Raw genomic sequence first — 16,055 nt, 5'->3', positions numbered from 1 at the left:
AAAAGAAAAAAGGAAAGGAAGAGAGTATCTCTGTCCAAGATACATATTCTTGGGGAAAGATCCTGATTGTCAGGCTTGTTTTACAAACCTACCTCTACAACCAATGACTGCACCCATTCCTCTCACCTGTGACCCAGGCAGACTCGGAGGGCAATGTGACATGAAGGTAACACAGTAGAGCAAAACCCAGGCATGGAAATCTGAGGTTTCAAGGGGAGCACAAAAGTAAACACTTAGTGACTCAGAAAAGGATCCAAATACCTTGATAAAATTAATGACAGGATATATCTCACAAGCTGAGTAAATAGATGAACTCATGATCATTCTCAGATAACCCTTTCCATGGCTTTAATAGAGGTGTAACTGGGATTAGTGAAGTGCAGAATTAGAAAACAAATGGTTCTTAAAAGAAAGCAAATCTCACAACAGTATGTATAGTATGATTCCAATTAAGTGAAACAATGTGTGTGGGTGTGTATGCAAGCATACATCTGTGTTTCCCAGACTTCATATCCATGCAGAACTTCTGTTTCCCAGGCTTTAGACCATTATGTTCCAACCTGCATAGCTTTCACAGATTCGTCTAGAGCTGCTTAACAGCGGCTTTGAACATTTTTTCAAATGAAAAGCCTTAGAGAAAAAAATAAAATTCGTACCTTTATCACAGTTAGGTTCTTCGTCCTTAAAATAATTTTTTTAAATCTGTGCCAATGCTGGAGCTTGAACTCAGGGACTAGGCATTGTCTCTTAGCTTTTCGCTCAAGGCTGGTACTCTACCACTTGAGCCACAGCTCCACTTTCAACTCTTTAGTGGTTAACTGGGGGTAAGAATCTCAGGACTTTCCTGCCTGAGCTGGCTTCCAATCATGATTCTAAAATCTTAGCCTCTTGAAGAGCTAAGATTATAGGCATGAGCCACCATGACCAGTTAAGGTTCTTTATTTTTACTTGTAGTCAACCATTTATTTCTTCTCTGCAGTCATCAAGCTTTGTAAGGTATTCTTCCATGTAGCCAAAGTCCTCTCCTTTACCTTCTTTTATCCCAGTGAGCTCCTTTTCCAAAGCTTAGCATGCTCCTTCCCCAGTTTCACAGCTTGGCATCCTCTCTTCCTAGGCAATGCTAGGTTCATTTAATAAAGTCAATAAATAATCAGCCTCCAACCCCCTTTTACCTATGACACTCCTCTGGGGCAGCTACCACCAAATAAGGCAGTAAGAGCCCCTTAGAATGACCTTCATGTCTGGGCAGCTGCAGAGCCCCTTGTCTACTACTTGGGTGGCAGCCATCAATCCTAGACCACTATGATGAAGTCCCTGGTCCACACGTGCACACCAGGGTCTCTGCCCCTCCTAGTTATATAGGTCACCTCAGACAATAACTGATACTTCTCACTTCTCCCTGTGAGAAGGGGTCTTGTTGGTCCCATTGCTGGCAATAAACTGTTTTCTTTGTTCTTTGTACTTGGATGTCTGTGTAGCTTTCTGGAAAAGTCTTAATCTATTCTACCACCTTCATTCTAAGATTCCTCCCTAAATCCTTTACCTCTCTTTCTTTCTTCCTTCTTTTCTTTCTTTTCTGTTCCTCAGGGCCTAGATGCTGTCACTGAGCTTTTGTGCTCATGAGTAGCGCTCTACCACTTGAGCCACAGTTCCACTTCCAGCTTTTTGGTAGTTAAATGGAAATAAGAGTCTCACAGACTTTCTTGCCTAGGCTGACTTTGAACTGCAATCTTCAGATCTCAGCCTCTTGAGTAATTAGGATTATAGGAGTGAGCCTATGGCACCAGCTTTTTTACATTTCTTTTTCCCTCTGGCTGGAGCACCCTACCCCAAACTTTAGTGTGGTTAGTTTTTCTTATCATTGAAACCTCAGCTCAAATGTTACCTCTCAGAATGTTCTATCCTGACCACATTCAGCACAGCTTACCTCTCGCCAACATGTGACTCTGTTTTATGTCCCCATTGCACTCAGATTCTGTTGCTTGTGTCACTTGTTGATTGCCTGTCTCTTTAAATTATGAGCTTTACCAAAACAGGAACTATGTCTCAGTTTTCATTCTCCACACCTACAACAGAGCCTTACTATTCAGGAAATGTTTGTGCATTAAAAATAACAATTAGGGGCTGGGAATGTGGCTAAGTAGTAAAGTGCTTGCCTAGCATACATAAACCCTGAGTTTGATTCCTCAGTACCACATAAACAAAAAGAGCTGGAAGTGGCAATGTGGCTCAAGTGGTAGAGTGCTAGCCTTAAGCAAAAGAAGCTCAGGGACAGTATCCAGGCCCTAAATTCAAGCCCTAGGACTGGCGTATGCATCACACACACACACACACACACATGAAAGCATTATAATGGCGCACACATGAAGTCAATTCAGTAGAAATTCTAGCTCAGTTTTTGAATTTGGATTGTTTTATGAGCTAGCCATGTGCACAATCATCTTGTCTCTCCATACAAGGCAGTAACAGTGTGTTCCAACTCATTGTAACCCCAATCACTAGGGAAATAACTATACTCAACAGTATGCTGTGTTGCTAAGCTGTGATGTTTGGTAGGTTAGGTAGATTCAATACATTTTTTCATACACAGTATTTCCAATTTACAATGGGTTTATTGGGACAAAAATCAGAAAGCATTTGTGCTGTCCAAATTCACTGAAGGTTTAAATGTGAGTGGAATATAAAGAAAGATTATTGGACATTGGTGAAGTGTAACCAATATTTTAAGTAGTGTTTCCACATTGGAACTCCCTACTGGGAAAAGTGTATACAACCTCCTTCCAGTATATCTAATCCAGAACTCCTTCCCAATGCTATACCCTTAACTCTGAATGTCCAGCTTCATGTCAGTGTTATCTACAGCTTTAAATAGTTCAAATATGTTTCCACTTACACAACAAAAAGAGTGAGCAAATGAATCATTATCTTCATCATACAGTATATAAAAATTGAACTACATAACTTAACAGTAGGGATGTGAGGGGGAAGGAAATGTTGGAGAATGATGGAAGGGATGACATTGATCAAGATGCATCGTATTCATAACCTGACTTGTGGGATTGTAACCACTCTGTATAACTATTTAACAATAATTGTTTAACTAAGAAAAAAAGAAAAGAAAAGAATTAACATGCCCTCTGTTAGTTACTTGTTTCTCTGATTCCAGTTCACTAACATGGGAGTTCTATGGAAGCAGAGTTACTGTCTTTGGAGTATACTATCATGTCCTTTGTGTCCAGAACAATTCCTAGAACCTGGTAGATTCCCAATAAATATTTGTTGAAAGAGTGAATGAATGAACAAATGAACAACTTTTATTCTGCCCATAAATCCTCAATAAAGCAGTCAGAAATGTTGGTAGAAGTTAATGACACCAACTCCAATTGTTCAGTTCATGCTTCTGAGCTATTTGTGATATTTATTACTCATTGTGCCAGTACTGAGGCTTGAACTCAGAACTTGGGTGCTGTCCCTTAGCTTTTTTGTTCAAGGTTGGTGTTCTACAACTTGAGCCATAGCTCCACATATGGCTTTTGGGTGGTTAATTGGAAATTAACTGGCTCACAGAGTTTCCTGCCTGGGGTGAGCTGTGATCCTTAGATCTCAGCTTACTCAGGAGCTAGGATTATAGGCATGAACCACTAGTATCCACCCATTCCTTTATTTTTAAGGAATGCCTACAAATAAAATATCTTTTTTCCCCTGGCAACAGTAAGTATTGATCCTCCAGATCTTAGCTTCTTGAGTGGCCAAGATTGTAGATGTATACCACTGGTGCCCACCTAACTCTGTCTGTTTAAATGAAGTGATTAAATTGTCATTGAGCAAGTAAATTTTGTTTCTTTTTCACAAGGCATTTAGTTTTGTCTCATACTTTTATTTGTGGCCATATACAAGTAGGTTTCTTTTGATGTTACATGAAAAAAGTACACAGAAAGATCTGTATTAAACATCTTCTTCTGAGTTTTACTTTGCTAATAAGTGAATTCACACAGGCCAAAAAAAAAAAAAAAAGAGAACATGCAAAATAGTTTTGTGCACACCTCTAATACACTACATTTCACTTCTGAAAACTTAACCCCAAAAAAATCATAAAGCAAGAGTACCAGGGTTAAAAACATTAAAAAAGCTAGATTCCTAAAACGGACACTGCAGATATGTCACTCCATTACAAAAAGTGAATGTTTATCAATGTTAAATTAAGGTTAACAATGAGCAGACAGAACTGTAGATCCAAAGAGAACACCTCAATATAAATTATTAGAAATTGTATTTGATGTCCTAGGACATCTGTGATGTTCACTTGAATTACAAACAGCCTTAATCTTGATACTACACAAGACTCACAGACACAATATAAACCCCACTAAAACAACTTCCTTTTCCTTTTAAAGTGGTCTTTGCTTTTATTTTGTTTTTTTGCAGCGCCGGAGATGGAACCCAGGACCTTGTGCATGCTAGGAAAACATACTACCACTGGTCTATAGCACCAGCCCCTAAAATGTTTATTGTTTGGGTTTTTGGTAAGAGTCTCTTAGAAAATGAGGTACGGTATGAACTCAGAGATGTGAGGAAGCAAGGAAGGAAGGAAGGAAGGAAGGAAGGAAGAAAGGAAGGAAGGAAGGAAGGAAGGAAGGAGGAAAGGGAGGCAGGGAAGGAGGAAAGGGAGGCAGGAAGGGAGGAAGGAGAAAACTAAGACAGGTAACTGTCTCACAGAGTAATCTAACTATGCAGGAGGCTAAGATTTGAGGATATTGGCTCAAAGCCAGCCCAGGCAGACAACTCTGAAAGCCTCTTATCTCCAATTAACCACCAAAAAGCTGAAAGAGGAGTTTAAGTGGTAGGATACCAGCCTTGAGCAAAAAAGGTAAGAAACAGTACCCAGGCCCTGAGTTCAAGCCCCAGTACTGGCACACATACACAAAAATTCGGTAGAGAGTGGTATAAAGCTGTCTTTTAATATCTCTTCTCCTCCTCTGTATTTGTGGCATGTGTGCATTTGTAAAACCTTACAAAGAGATGTTAGAAATAACTCTAGGGAACTTTTATTTTCTTTCTGCAAGACCAGTTTCTGATGATTTGACAGACTTTTAGAAAAGGAACAAAAAACCAAAACCTGATTAGAGCTTTCTGTATAATCAGCAAGCTCCTTGTCCCTGTATATTTGAACTTTCTGAAAATAACAGAATGCTCTAAGGTATTTGTTTGCACCTTCTGCCAAATTTCCAGGCTGTCCCAGCAGAATTCCTCTGCTGGGGCTATATATCCACTTTCTCCCTGCATCAAAGGTAAAGCTAGGCTTCTGACAGGGCACCTTTTGCCCCTCCCTAATGCTGCCTGGGGGAAGTTAGTAGGCTTCACCCCACCCCCCAGGATTTGGCCAACTGTTTTTTCTTCCTTATACACTGTGTTAGGTTGGCCAGCCCTGAAATGCCTCCGTTCTCAGAAGAAAAAAAAAGTGTGCTAACACATTTCTGTAAAACATTTCTAAAGCGTAAAGAGAAAAGTCCCAAACCAGAGCAAGGAGAAAGTAGCAGTGAATTGGAAGAGTGCCTAACTGTTGTGCTCCAGTGCGAAGCATCCTTACTGACTGCCTGCCTTAACGCCATTTTCAATGTGCCTGCCACCTCCATCCTCAGAAATGAAACTTCTGCTAGCACCAGTGGCTCCCTGTAATCCTAGTTCCTTAGGAAGCTGAGATCTGAGGATCACAGTTCAAAGCTATCCTGGACAGGAAAGTCTGTGAGACACTCTTACCCCCAAATAATCACCAAAAAGCTGGAAGTGGAGCAGTGGCTCAACTGATAGAGTACCAGCCTGGATCAAAAAAAGCTCAGGGGCAGTGCCAAAAAATGAAAAAAGAAACTTCTTTCTTTACTACTAAAGAAACATTCCCATGCTTAAACTATCACTTACATTGTAAAGCAGTTTGTAAGGCCCATTCTACTTCAATAAATATTTAAATAATGTTAGCTCCATTCAAGATATTGGCCCAAATGGCATCTATATCCACTTTTTCCTTCCAGTAGTGACAATGGTTGTGCATAATCAGTGTGCTGTATTTAAACACATAAAGAAGATAGTGAAGCTGGGCGCTAGTGCCTCATGCCTGTAATCCTATTTACTTAAGAGGCTGAGATCTGAGAATCTTGGTTTGAAGCCAACCCTGGAATGAGTCCATGTGAGACTCTTACCTTCATTTAACCACCAAAAAGGGGGAAATGGAGCTGTGGCTCAAATGTAGAATGCTAGCCTTGCCAGGGACATCACCCAGGTCCCAATACCAGCACAAAAAGAACAATAAAAAGAGAATAATGAGGCCCTGAAGGTCGGCAGCCTGTTCTCACAGAGGTTGGCAGAAAGGAAGGGTCCTCCCCACCCACAGTTTGGACATGCCAGCTATTCCTCCAACCCATATCAGACACTGTCTCTTCTCTTCTTTCCATGGGGGATGAGGAGTGTGCTGAGAAAGAGGTCATGCATGAGCGGTGAGTTGTAAGTAGAGAGTAAAATACATGCATAGGACAAATGCTCAGGAACCTCTTAGAAACACAGACCAAATACAATCCAGATTTTTTTTTATATCTCCCCTCATGCACTTGCAAAGCAAAACTGGAAGAATCCAAATCTGTTTTCCCTTCCCAATTCAAAAAGGAGCCAATAAGCCTTCTTGGATGTTTCAAAACTGTAAGAGAGATGCTTTGAAAAGCCTGTCAGTCTCAGCAGTACAAGGCAGAGCCCTTCTCAGAGCCTTGTCAGTTCTGCCAGTGGCTCCCAGAAGACATCTCTCCAGACATCTGGGCTCCCTTTAGGCATTTTAAGTTTGTTCAAGGTCTGATGTGCAGAGGTAGCTTCATGACACTAGTAATAGAATAACACTTCCTTTTTTGGTGAGGAAAGCCCGATTGGTCTTAGCTAGCAAGCTCTCAGCTACAGCTCTAAAAATATCCCGTAGCAAGTACTGTTTGGCACTTAATTTTGTTTGCTGGAGGAGCTCTACAGAGCTCTATTAAATATTTGGGGTTCTCTGTAAGTACTCTGAGCTCTGTCTCTACTATGGGGGTGGCAGGTAAGGTATATCACTTGGAGAAAGTTACTTTTCATTTTTTTGCGTTTGAGTTCCTGTAATCCTGTCCTAACTGTTTGAAGTGCAATTCCAGTCTTGGATTAATTACTAGCTTGGTTTAAAATCTTCATTTGGCTTTTAGTCTGAACTATGCAAATACCATGATCTGTGTACACAAGAAAAGATTAAAATTATACTTCAAAAGAGCTCAATCGCTTCCTCTCCTCTCCCTCCCACCCAAAGAAACATCAGCCTCTTTGAATCTTTTGTTGCCAGTAGCAAGAGCAGCTGGGGGTCTTGCCCACCCCAGATGCCCTGGGCCTTTACACATTGATGGCATGCGCATGCTTCTTGCACAGGGGTTTATCCTTCTTAGAGTAGAATGGCTGTCCCTCCAGATTCACATGGCAGACCTGGGAGAGAGAAAAGAGTTCTATGAGATGGAGTCTTATAGCCCACATTGCAATAAGACATGAGCAAAAGAGATTTCAGTCAAGTTGGGCATAATGGTGCATACCTGTAATTCCAGCACTTGGAAAACTAAGACTCAAGACCTTCCTAGATCTTGAGTTGACATTAGCCTAGATTATTGGTGTTAGTATTTATTACCATTGGTTCTCAGCTCCACCCATACCAGAGCTCCTCCCTGCCCTAGAGTTCCTGCCATATAGCGGATCACTCCCTTTCCCTGTTCAGACCTACTGCACATGCACCTATTCATTACCTGCCCCCAGACCTTCCTGGCACTAGGATAGGGACGGATACCTTGTACTTCCTCTCCTGGGAAATATGGCCCCTCTAATAAACCTTATAATGATCTTTCTCCTGGGCCTGCTTACATCCGAGTGGTCCCCTAGGATGGTCATGAAGGATTACATTTGAGCAAGATCTTATATCTCAAAATGACAACAACAAAGCATTGTCACCCCATAACAAAAAGTGCTATTATATGTCTTTGTGCAGGGGCAAAACTAGCTTTAATGAGTGAAACAGAATAGATCAGTTGAGCTATATGAAAATAAAGACTTCCAAGCCAAGTGATACTCAGAAGGCTGAGGTCTGAGGACTTCGATTCAAAGCCAGCCTGGGCAGGCAAGTCTGTGCGACTCTTATCTCCAATGAAAGCTAAAAAAAAAAAAAAAAAAAAAAAAAGCCACAAGAGGAGCTGTGGCTCAAGTGGTAGAGAGCTAGCCATAAGTAAAAGGAACTCAGGGACACTGTCCAGACCTGAGTTTAAGCCTCAAGCAAGACCAGCACAACCAAACAAAAAATAAAGACTTCCAGAGAACATGGACTAAAACTCAAATCTAACAGAACAGAGAATGTATGTGATGAAGTGTCCAACTCATGCTATCCTACATGTATAAGAAGCTAATGCAAGTTCATATGTCAGTTCCCACAAAAAGGATTAACATCTAAGCAAATAATATTAGTAAACTAACAAAATATTGGAAAAAAGTATCCTTAATAATGATTAAAGAGCGGACTGGGAAGGTGGCTCCGTGGTAGAGTGCTTGCCTTGCATGTATGAAACCCTGGGTTCAATTCCTCAGTACCAGATACACAAAAAGCTGGAAGTGGCGCTGTGACTCAAGTGGGAGAGTATTACCTTTGAGAAAAGAAACTCAGGGACAATGCCCAGGCCTTGAACTCAAGCCCCAGGACCAACAAAAAAAAAAAAAAAGAAAAAAAATTACAACCTGAGATGCCACTAGAACCCTATTAATAAGCAAAGTATATGAGACTAAAACCCTCAATAGGCTTGGTGCTGGAGGCTTATGGCTGTAATCCTACCTACTTGGATGGCTGGGATAGGGAAGATCATGATTCCAAGCCAGCCTAAGCAAAAAAATCCTCAAAATCCCATCTCCACCGAGAAGAAGCTCTACAAAGTAACATATGCCTATCATCTCAGCAACTGGAAGAATAAAGTGGGCAGATCACGGCTCAGACACTCACCTAGGTGGAAAATGAAACCCTATATCAAAAATAATCAATTAGCCAGGCACCAATGGCTCACACCTGTAACCCTAGTTACTCAGGAGGGTGAGATCTGAGGATTGCAATTCAAGCCCAGGCAGGAAAGTGAGACTTTTATCTCCAATTAAATCACAGAAAAGGCCAGAAGTGGTGCTATGGCTCAAGTGGTAGAGTGCTAGCCTTGAGTAAAAGGTGCTCAGGACCGACACACAAAATAAATAATAACTAATGAAAAACATGGTTAGAGGCTTGGCTCAAATGTAGAGCACCAGCTTAGCAAGGGTGAAACCCTGTGTTCAAACCGCCTAGAACCACCAAAATAAAACTTTCTGTTATCTTTAAAATAGTGCTTTAATGAAGAAAGGAGGGAAAGAAGGAAGGAAGGAAGGAAGGAAGGAGTACTCAAGAAAAATAAATGCCAGTAATCCCCCCCAAAAATAAATGAGGCCTGTCTACTTTTGCACTGTTTGATGACACGTGAGTTACCTTGATATCCTGTAGGGGATATAGCAATATTGAGCACAAAAACATTAAAACTATGTTCTACTTTGCAATGTTTCACTGGGAAGAGAGTGCCTCACAAGGCTGATTTAGAAGAAGATCTAATCATCTCCATGGTATTTTCCAAAGATCAGGACCTTCCTAGTTTTTTGTTTTTGTTTTTTTGCTTGTTTGTTTTTGTTGGTCATAGGTCTTGAACTAGGGCCTAGGCACGTCCCCAAGCTCTTTGGCTCAAGACTAACACTCTACCACTTAGAGCCACAATGCCACTTCTGGTTTTCTAGTAGTTAATTGGAGATAAGAGTCTCACAGGCTTTCCGGCTGGGACTGGCTTTGAATCTTGATCCTCAGATCTCAGCCTCCTGAGTAACTAGGATTACAGGCATAAGCCACAGTGCCTGGCTCTGCCTAGTTTCTTTAAGCAAATCTGCTCAGCAATGCTGTGAGTGTCTCACCCTGGACATAAGTTCCTGAAACTCATTTGTATTATGAGCCTGAACCCATCTTATCTCTTCTATGCTCTCTTTAGGACTTGCACTGTTGTGATTGAGCAGAATCTAATGGCTCGAAGGAGAGGACTCTCCATTACCTTTGCCACAACTTCCTCCCGGGGCAACACAGCCCTCTCATCAGCCTGCTTTCAGAGAAGAGGCCATGTGTGGCTCTGTCTACCTGGACCTTCTCCAGGTCTCTTGGATCTTTCTAGAAGTTGGGTAACCAGACTAGCAAGCAGTGTCTCAGGAAAAAAAACAAGCCATGGCTTGACAGTAAAGGTCAGAGAACCCTATGCTATGCCTGGCTGAGCCCCAGTTCTGCAAGCCACCATCTTAAAGCCAGAATATTCACACCATCGGCCTGTTTTTGGAGGGGTAGCTCTAATAGATTTACAGGACCTAAGAAAGCAGAAAATGTGTTCAAAGAGCTGGAAAATAAGTATTATGGGATTGAATTTGTCCCTCAAAATTTATAAATTGAAACTATACAGTAGTGCATACCTATAATCCCCGCTACTTTGGAGGCTAAGACAAGAAGATCTCTTGAACTCAGCAGTTCACAGCTAGCCTGAGCAATTAGTAATACTCCCTCTTAAATAAAACAAGTTCATATGTTGAATCCCTAACCCCAGGACCTCCAGACTACCCAGTGCATATGGTAATAGCAGCAGCCCTATCTGGAAACAGACTCTTTGCAGATGCAATTAAGATGTAGTTTAAGCTGGATGCCAGTGGCTCATGGCCTATAATCCTAGCTGCTTAGGAGGCTGAGATCTGAGGATCGTGGTTCAAAGTCAGCCTTGGGGAAGGAATGTTTGTGGGACTCTTAGGTCCAGTTAACCACAAAAAGCCAGTCTTGGAGCTGTGGCTCAAGTGATAGAGAGCTAGTGTAGAAACAACAGCACCCGGGCTGAGTTCAAGTCCCAGGACCAGCAAAAAAATAAAAATAAAATAAAATGTTGTTTTATCTGAGTACCAGTGTTATGTCTATGGTCCTACTTCCTTAGGGGGATGAGACTTAAAGATCATGGTTAGAAGCGAGCCAGGACAGACAAACACAAGAGACTTTTATCTTTAATTAACTAGCCAAAAAACAGAAGTAGAAGTGTGGTTCAAGTGGTAGTATGCCAGCTTTGAGCAGAAAAAGCTGTGAGAGTGCACAAGGCACTGAATTCAAGTTCCATTTAAAGTACACACATTAAAAAAAGACAAGTTAAGATGAAATCAGATTGGAAAAGGTTGGTCTTTAATCCAATATGATCAAAAAGACAAACACATAGAGATGGCCAGGTGAAGACACAGATACACAGAGGGAAGACAGCCATGTAGTGATGGAGACAGAAATGAGAATGACACAGCTGTGAACCAAGAAATCCAAGGATTGCTGGAAATCATCAAAAGGTAGGAGAAAACGCATGACTGCCTATTGGAAACTTGATTTTAGACTTTCCTTGAACTGTGAGAGAATACATTTCTGTTGTTTAAACCATCAATTTGTAACAGCAGCCCTAACAAACTAATACAGAGTGAATACAACACATCCCACAAATAGTAGAGGTGTCAAAGTGGAGAGCCAAAGGCATATGGCAGAGGACTCTATAGGATTTTTCTCTATTATATTTGTCTAAAACATTATTCAAATTTAATCTGCACATATATCTTATTCACTCCCCAAAATTTACCTTGAGCAACCCTGATTAATAAATAAATATATATAGAGAGATAGACAGACAGACAGACAGACAGACAGACAGACAGACAGACAGACAGACAGATAGATAGATAGATAGATAGATAGATAGATAGATAGATAGATAGATAGATAGATAGATATCTGGACACTGGTGGCTCACACCTTTAATCCTAGCTACTCAGGAGGATGAGATCTGAGGATCCCAGTTGTTCAAAGCCAGCCTGAGCAGGAAAGTCTGTTAGACTCTTATCTCCAGTTAACCACTAGAAAACTAGAAGTGAAGCTGTGGCTCAAAGTGATAGATTACTAGCCTTTAGCAAAAAGAGCTCAGGGAGAGCACCCAGGCCCTAGCTTTAAGCCCCATGACTGACAATAACAAAACAAAGTATAACATTAATTTCTCCAAAATAAAATGAGGTCACTCAGTGTCAATGATTCATGCCTGTAACCCTAAGTACTCAGGAGGCTCTGAGGATCCCAGTTCAAAGCCAATTAATCACCAAAAAGCCAGATAGTAGAGCTGTGGCTCAAGTGATAGATCACCAACACTAGCCTTGAGCAAAAAAAAAAAAACCTAAGATGCAGTGCCAAGGGCCTGAATTCAAGCCTCAGTACTGGTATACACACATATACACAAACATTAATTTAAAGACAGACTTTACAAGGCTTTAGCAGAGATGATTATTTCCTACTTATAATTCAATGTATAAATGTCAGTATGTCCAAGATCATGTCCTTACCCCAACCCAGATTCCTGAGAGGGGAAACACCAGTCTCCTAGTAAAATAAACTGATCCCAGTTAATAGTTAATCTAAGGTTTATCTCCTAGCATCTATATAGCAAGAACAGGTGGACAGGAAAAGAAAGGGATATTCACTATTGCTTCTTAAGTTTCCATCAAGAGAAATCTTTAGTTAGGCACTGGTGGCTTACACCTGTCATCCTAAGCTACTCAGGAGGCAGAGATCTGAGGATCGAGGTTTGAAGCCAGCCTTTGTAGAAAAGTCAGTGAGTCTCTTATCCACCATTTCCAAAAAGGAGAGAAACTTTACCTCAGTTTTTCATAAGACTAAACAATAAGCTGCAATCTGGTGTTCATGGTGACAGTTTTGGTGGAAACCATCAAATCACTTCACTATAATGGAAGCAAGCAACATACAGCCTTAAGAAACCATCTGTCCCTCTTATATCTAAGCATTATCTCACCTTCACCCCCACCTACAGAGACATAGCCAGCAAGCAAGCTGCTGATTTCCAGATCATTTAGTACTTTTTCTGTCCATCAGAAAATGGAGTAACAAAACCACTGGGTTTTTAGATAATCATTAGTAACAAGACTTTGTTCAACTGTGTCATGCTAAGGCATATGGTATTTATAAGATTTGAAAAACAATATCAGAATGCCTGAGTTACAGGGGAATTGCAGGGTTGGCCATCGCCCCTTCTTACTTCCTGCCACCCACTTTCAATCAGCTAGAACCCCAAGCTAACAACATACCGCACAAATGAAGCAGGTGTCATGCCAGGTATGCCCCAGGGCTTCAATAAACTTGTCACCAGCCTCTACCGGGAAATCGCAACCATGGCACTTGGTGCTGAAGAGATTGATGTAGTCTGTAATAAAGGTCAGAGTGAGGATCGAGCAGCCATCAGACAACCAGCCACATCTACCCAAGGCCAGAATAACCCCCAAAGCAGTTGTTTGAGGACAGTGGTTTGTCATTGCACAGACTACATAAATAAAATGTTGTGATTGATATGTTTTTCTTTTTTAATAATTTGTTCTGAAGTTGTACAGACTTGGGCTTAGTCACTATCTTGTGCTGATTTGATCTACAAACACTTTCTGAAGTTCTCATCAGCTTTTTTGCTGGATGATTGTCTCCTTTGACTCTGTCATCTTTGATAGTCCAAACAAATGAATTGTAAAACACCATTTTTTAATCCATAGTTCCTTGCAGCTTTTTGTAATAATAAGGTTCTCACTGGATACCAGTGAGAACCCTGGCTACCCAGGAGGCTAAGATGGGATTCTGGTTCAAAGCCAGCCCGACAGGAAAATCCATGAAACTCTTACCTCCGATAAACTACCAAAGAAACCAAAAGTGGAGCTGTGCCTCAAGGTAGAACATTAGCTTTGAGCAAAAAAGCTCAAGTACAGTGCCTAGGCCATGAGTTCAAGCCCTAGAACTAGCACGCATGAGGGCGCGCGCGCACACACACACACAAAAGAATAAGGGTCCCTAATACATACATACATACATGCATATTTTTTTTTGTCGGCCATGGGGTTTGAACTCTGGGCCTAGGCGCTGTCCCTCAGTTCTTCACTCAAGGCTAATGCTCTACCACTTGAGCCACAGAGCCACTTCAGGTTTTCTGGTGGTTTATTGGAGATAAGAGTCTCACAGACTTTCCTGCCCAGGCTGGTTTTGAACGATGATCCTCCGATCTCAGCCTCCTGAGTTGCTAGGATTACAGGCATGAGCCACTGGCACCTGGCCCTAATAATATATTTATAAATGTGTGTGTGTGTGTGTGTGTGTGTGTGTGTGTGTGTGTGTGTGTGTGTGTGTGTGTGTGTGTGTGTGTGTGTGTAGTATCGAGTTTGAACCTGTTAGGCAAGCATTTTACCATTTGAGCCATGCTTCTGGCCTGTTTTTCCCAAGTTTTGGGGTAGAGGGGTGTTGAACTCATGGCCTGGGTGCTGTCCCCTAGCTTTTTCATTCAAAGCTGGTTTCCAATCTGGGAACAACTCATTTACCTCTTAGGGCTTCAACTTTCTTATCTATAGAGTAGAAATAATGATGCACCAACTCATGGGATGGTTGAACAAATGAAATAATATAATTTAATATGAAGTATTTAGCACAAACATTCAGAAACATTGCTCTTATTTTAGAAGTCTTTATAACTGATAAAAGAAAGAGAGAAGAATGCACTATGTTTCCTGCTAAATCCTCACAGCAGCTCCGTGAAGAGCTATAAAGAGGTAATATTCCTATTAAAAGGAGGGAAAGCTAGTAGTTCACACCTGCTAGCTACCCCTGAAGCTGAGATTTCAGAATCAATGTTCAAAGCCAACCCAGGCAGGAGAAGTCCATGAGACTCTTATCTCCAATTAACCACCCAAAAACCAGAAGTAGAGCTGTAACTTAAGTGGTAGAGCACTAGCATTGGGCAAGAAGGCTTAGGAACAGCACTAGGTACTGAGTTCAAGGACTGAAACCAGAGAGAGTGGGGAGGGGATGGACAGAGGGGGGGGAAGAGAAAAGAATCTGGAGAGAGTCCATTACACAAGTCATAATGAGTAGCATGTGACTTGATGAACTCCAAAGTTCAACCTCTTTGCATGACTTGTTCTGTTGCTAGCTCCTATTTACCATTGAGCTTTGGTGAGTTTTATTGATCTCTGGTATAGTTTTTCCTGTGATTTCCCCTTTTGTGCTTTAATAACACTCTGTCATGAAAATAGTACTATATCTCAGTCCATCAATGTTGTCTCTGACAAAATACTTCATTTCTTCAGTGGGCAGAACTGTATTACCTTGCCTAAACTAAGAAAACATTACTCTGCTTCTTTTAGAAAGTTACTGCAGGTGCCTAGTAAAAGGAATTCACTCATGCAAGTTTCAGCTAACTCACTTCCACTGTCAGCCAAGCCTTACTTACCCTCCTTCTGACTTTGCTTTCATTACTCCCACTTCATCTCCAGATGTTCTGAGCTCTCTCATATACCTCCATGCTTCTGTATTAACCAAGCCATGAGTTTGGAAAGCCCTTCCCCACATTCTCTACCTGAATGTCTGTAATCCTTAGGGTCAAACCTTTCCACTAGGAAGCCCTCATGCTCCATCTCAGCCAAGAGAGGTGAGATTACTCTGGGTTTCCCTTCTTTATCCTTCCATTTATCCATCCATCCACCCATTTGCATCCATTCATCCACCATGCACCCATTCATTCATGTGTCATCCATTCTTCCAAAAACTCATCTATGGATCCCTCATTCTGTGTGTGTGTGTGTGTGTGTGTGTGTGTGTTCGGCCTGGGCACTGTCTTGAGCTTTTTACTCAAGGCTCTCACACTACCACTTTGAGCCACAGTTCCATTCTGGTTTTCTGGTGGTTAATTGGAGATAAGAATAAGATCTCACAGACTTTCCTGCCTGGGCTGTCTTTGAACTGTGATTACAGGATGGATTACAGGCATAAGCCACCAGCACCCAGCTTCCATGCCTCATTCTTGAATGAACATATGGAGCCCAGCATGTTCCAAGATGATAGTTTGCTTTAGGATATTGAGAGCAAAATCTCTATATAG

At 41.4% G+C, this 16,055-nt stretch overlaps 1 protein-coding gene across 1 annotated transcript in view; it reads right to left on the bottom strand.

The window, feature by feature from the left end:
- Positions 1–2,551: 2,551 nt before the first annotated feature.
- The window catches only part of Ldb3 (LIM domain binding 3), an 80,787-nt gene continuing 67,283 nt past the window's right edge, over positions 2,552–16,055 (bottom strand). Inside the window, exons 15-16 of the mRNA XM_070020769.1 lie at positions 13,234–13,349; positions 2,552–7,479 (exon numbers count right to left, since the gene is read on the bottom strand). Coding sequence (XP_069876870.1) covers positions 7,390–7,479; positions 13,234–13,349 — 206 coding nt within the window. The 3' untranslated portion in view covers positions 2,552–7,389. The remainder of the gene's footprint in view (positions 7,480–13,233; positions 13,350–16,055) is intronic.

Source organism: Dipodomys merriami, unplaced genomic scaffold, assembly GCF_024711535.1.
Source record: "Dipodomys merriami isolate MVZ:Mamm:240054 unplaced genomic scaffold, mDipMer1.0.p SCAF_14, whole genome shotgun sequence".
In the NCBI taxonomy this organism is placed as follows: domain Eukaryota; kingdom Metazoa; phylum Chordata; class Mammalia; order Rodentia; family Heteromyidae; genus Dipodomys; species Dipodomys merriami.
Note: the sequence above shows the minus strand (reverse complement) of the source record. Positions and strands in the feature narration are given on the sequence as shown.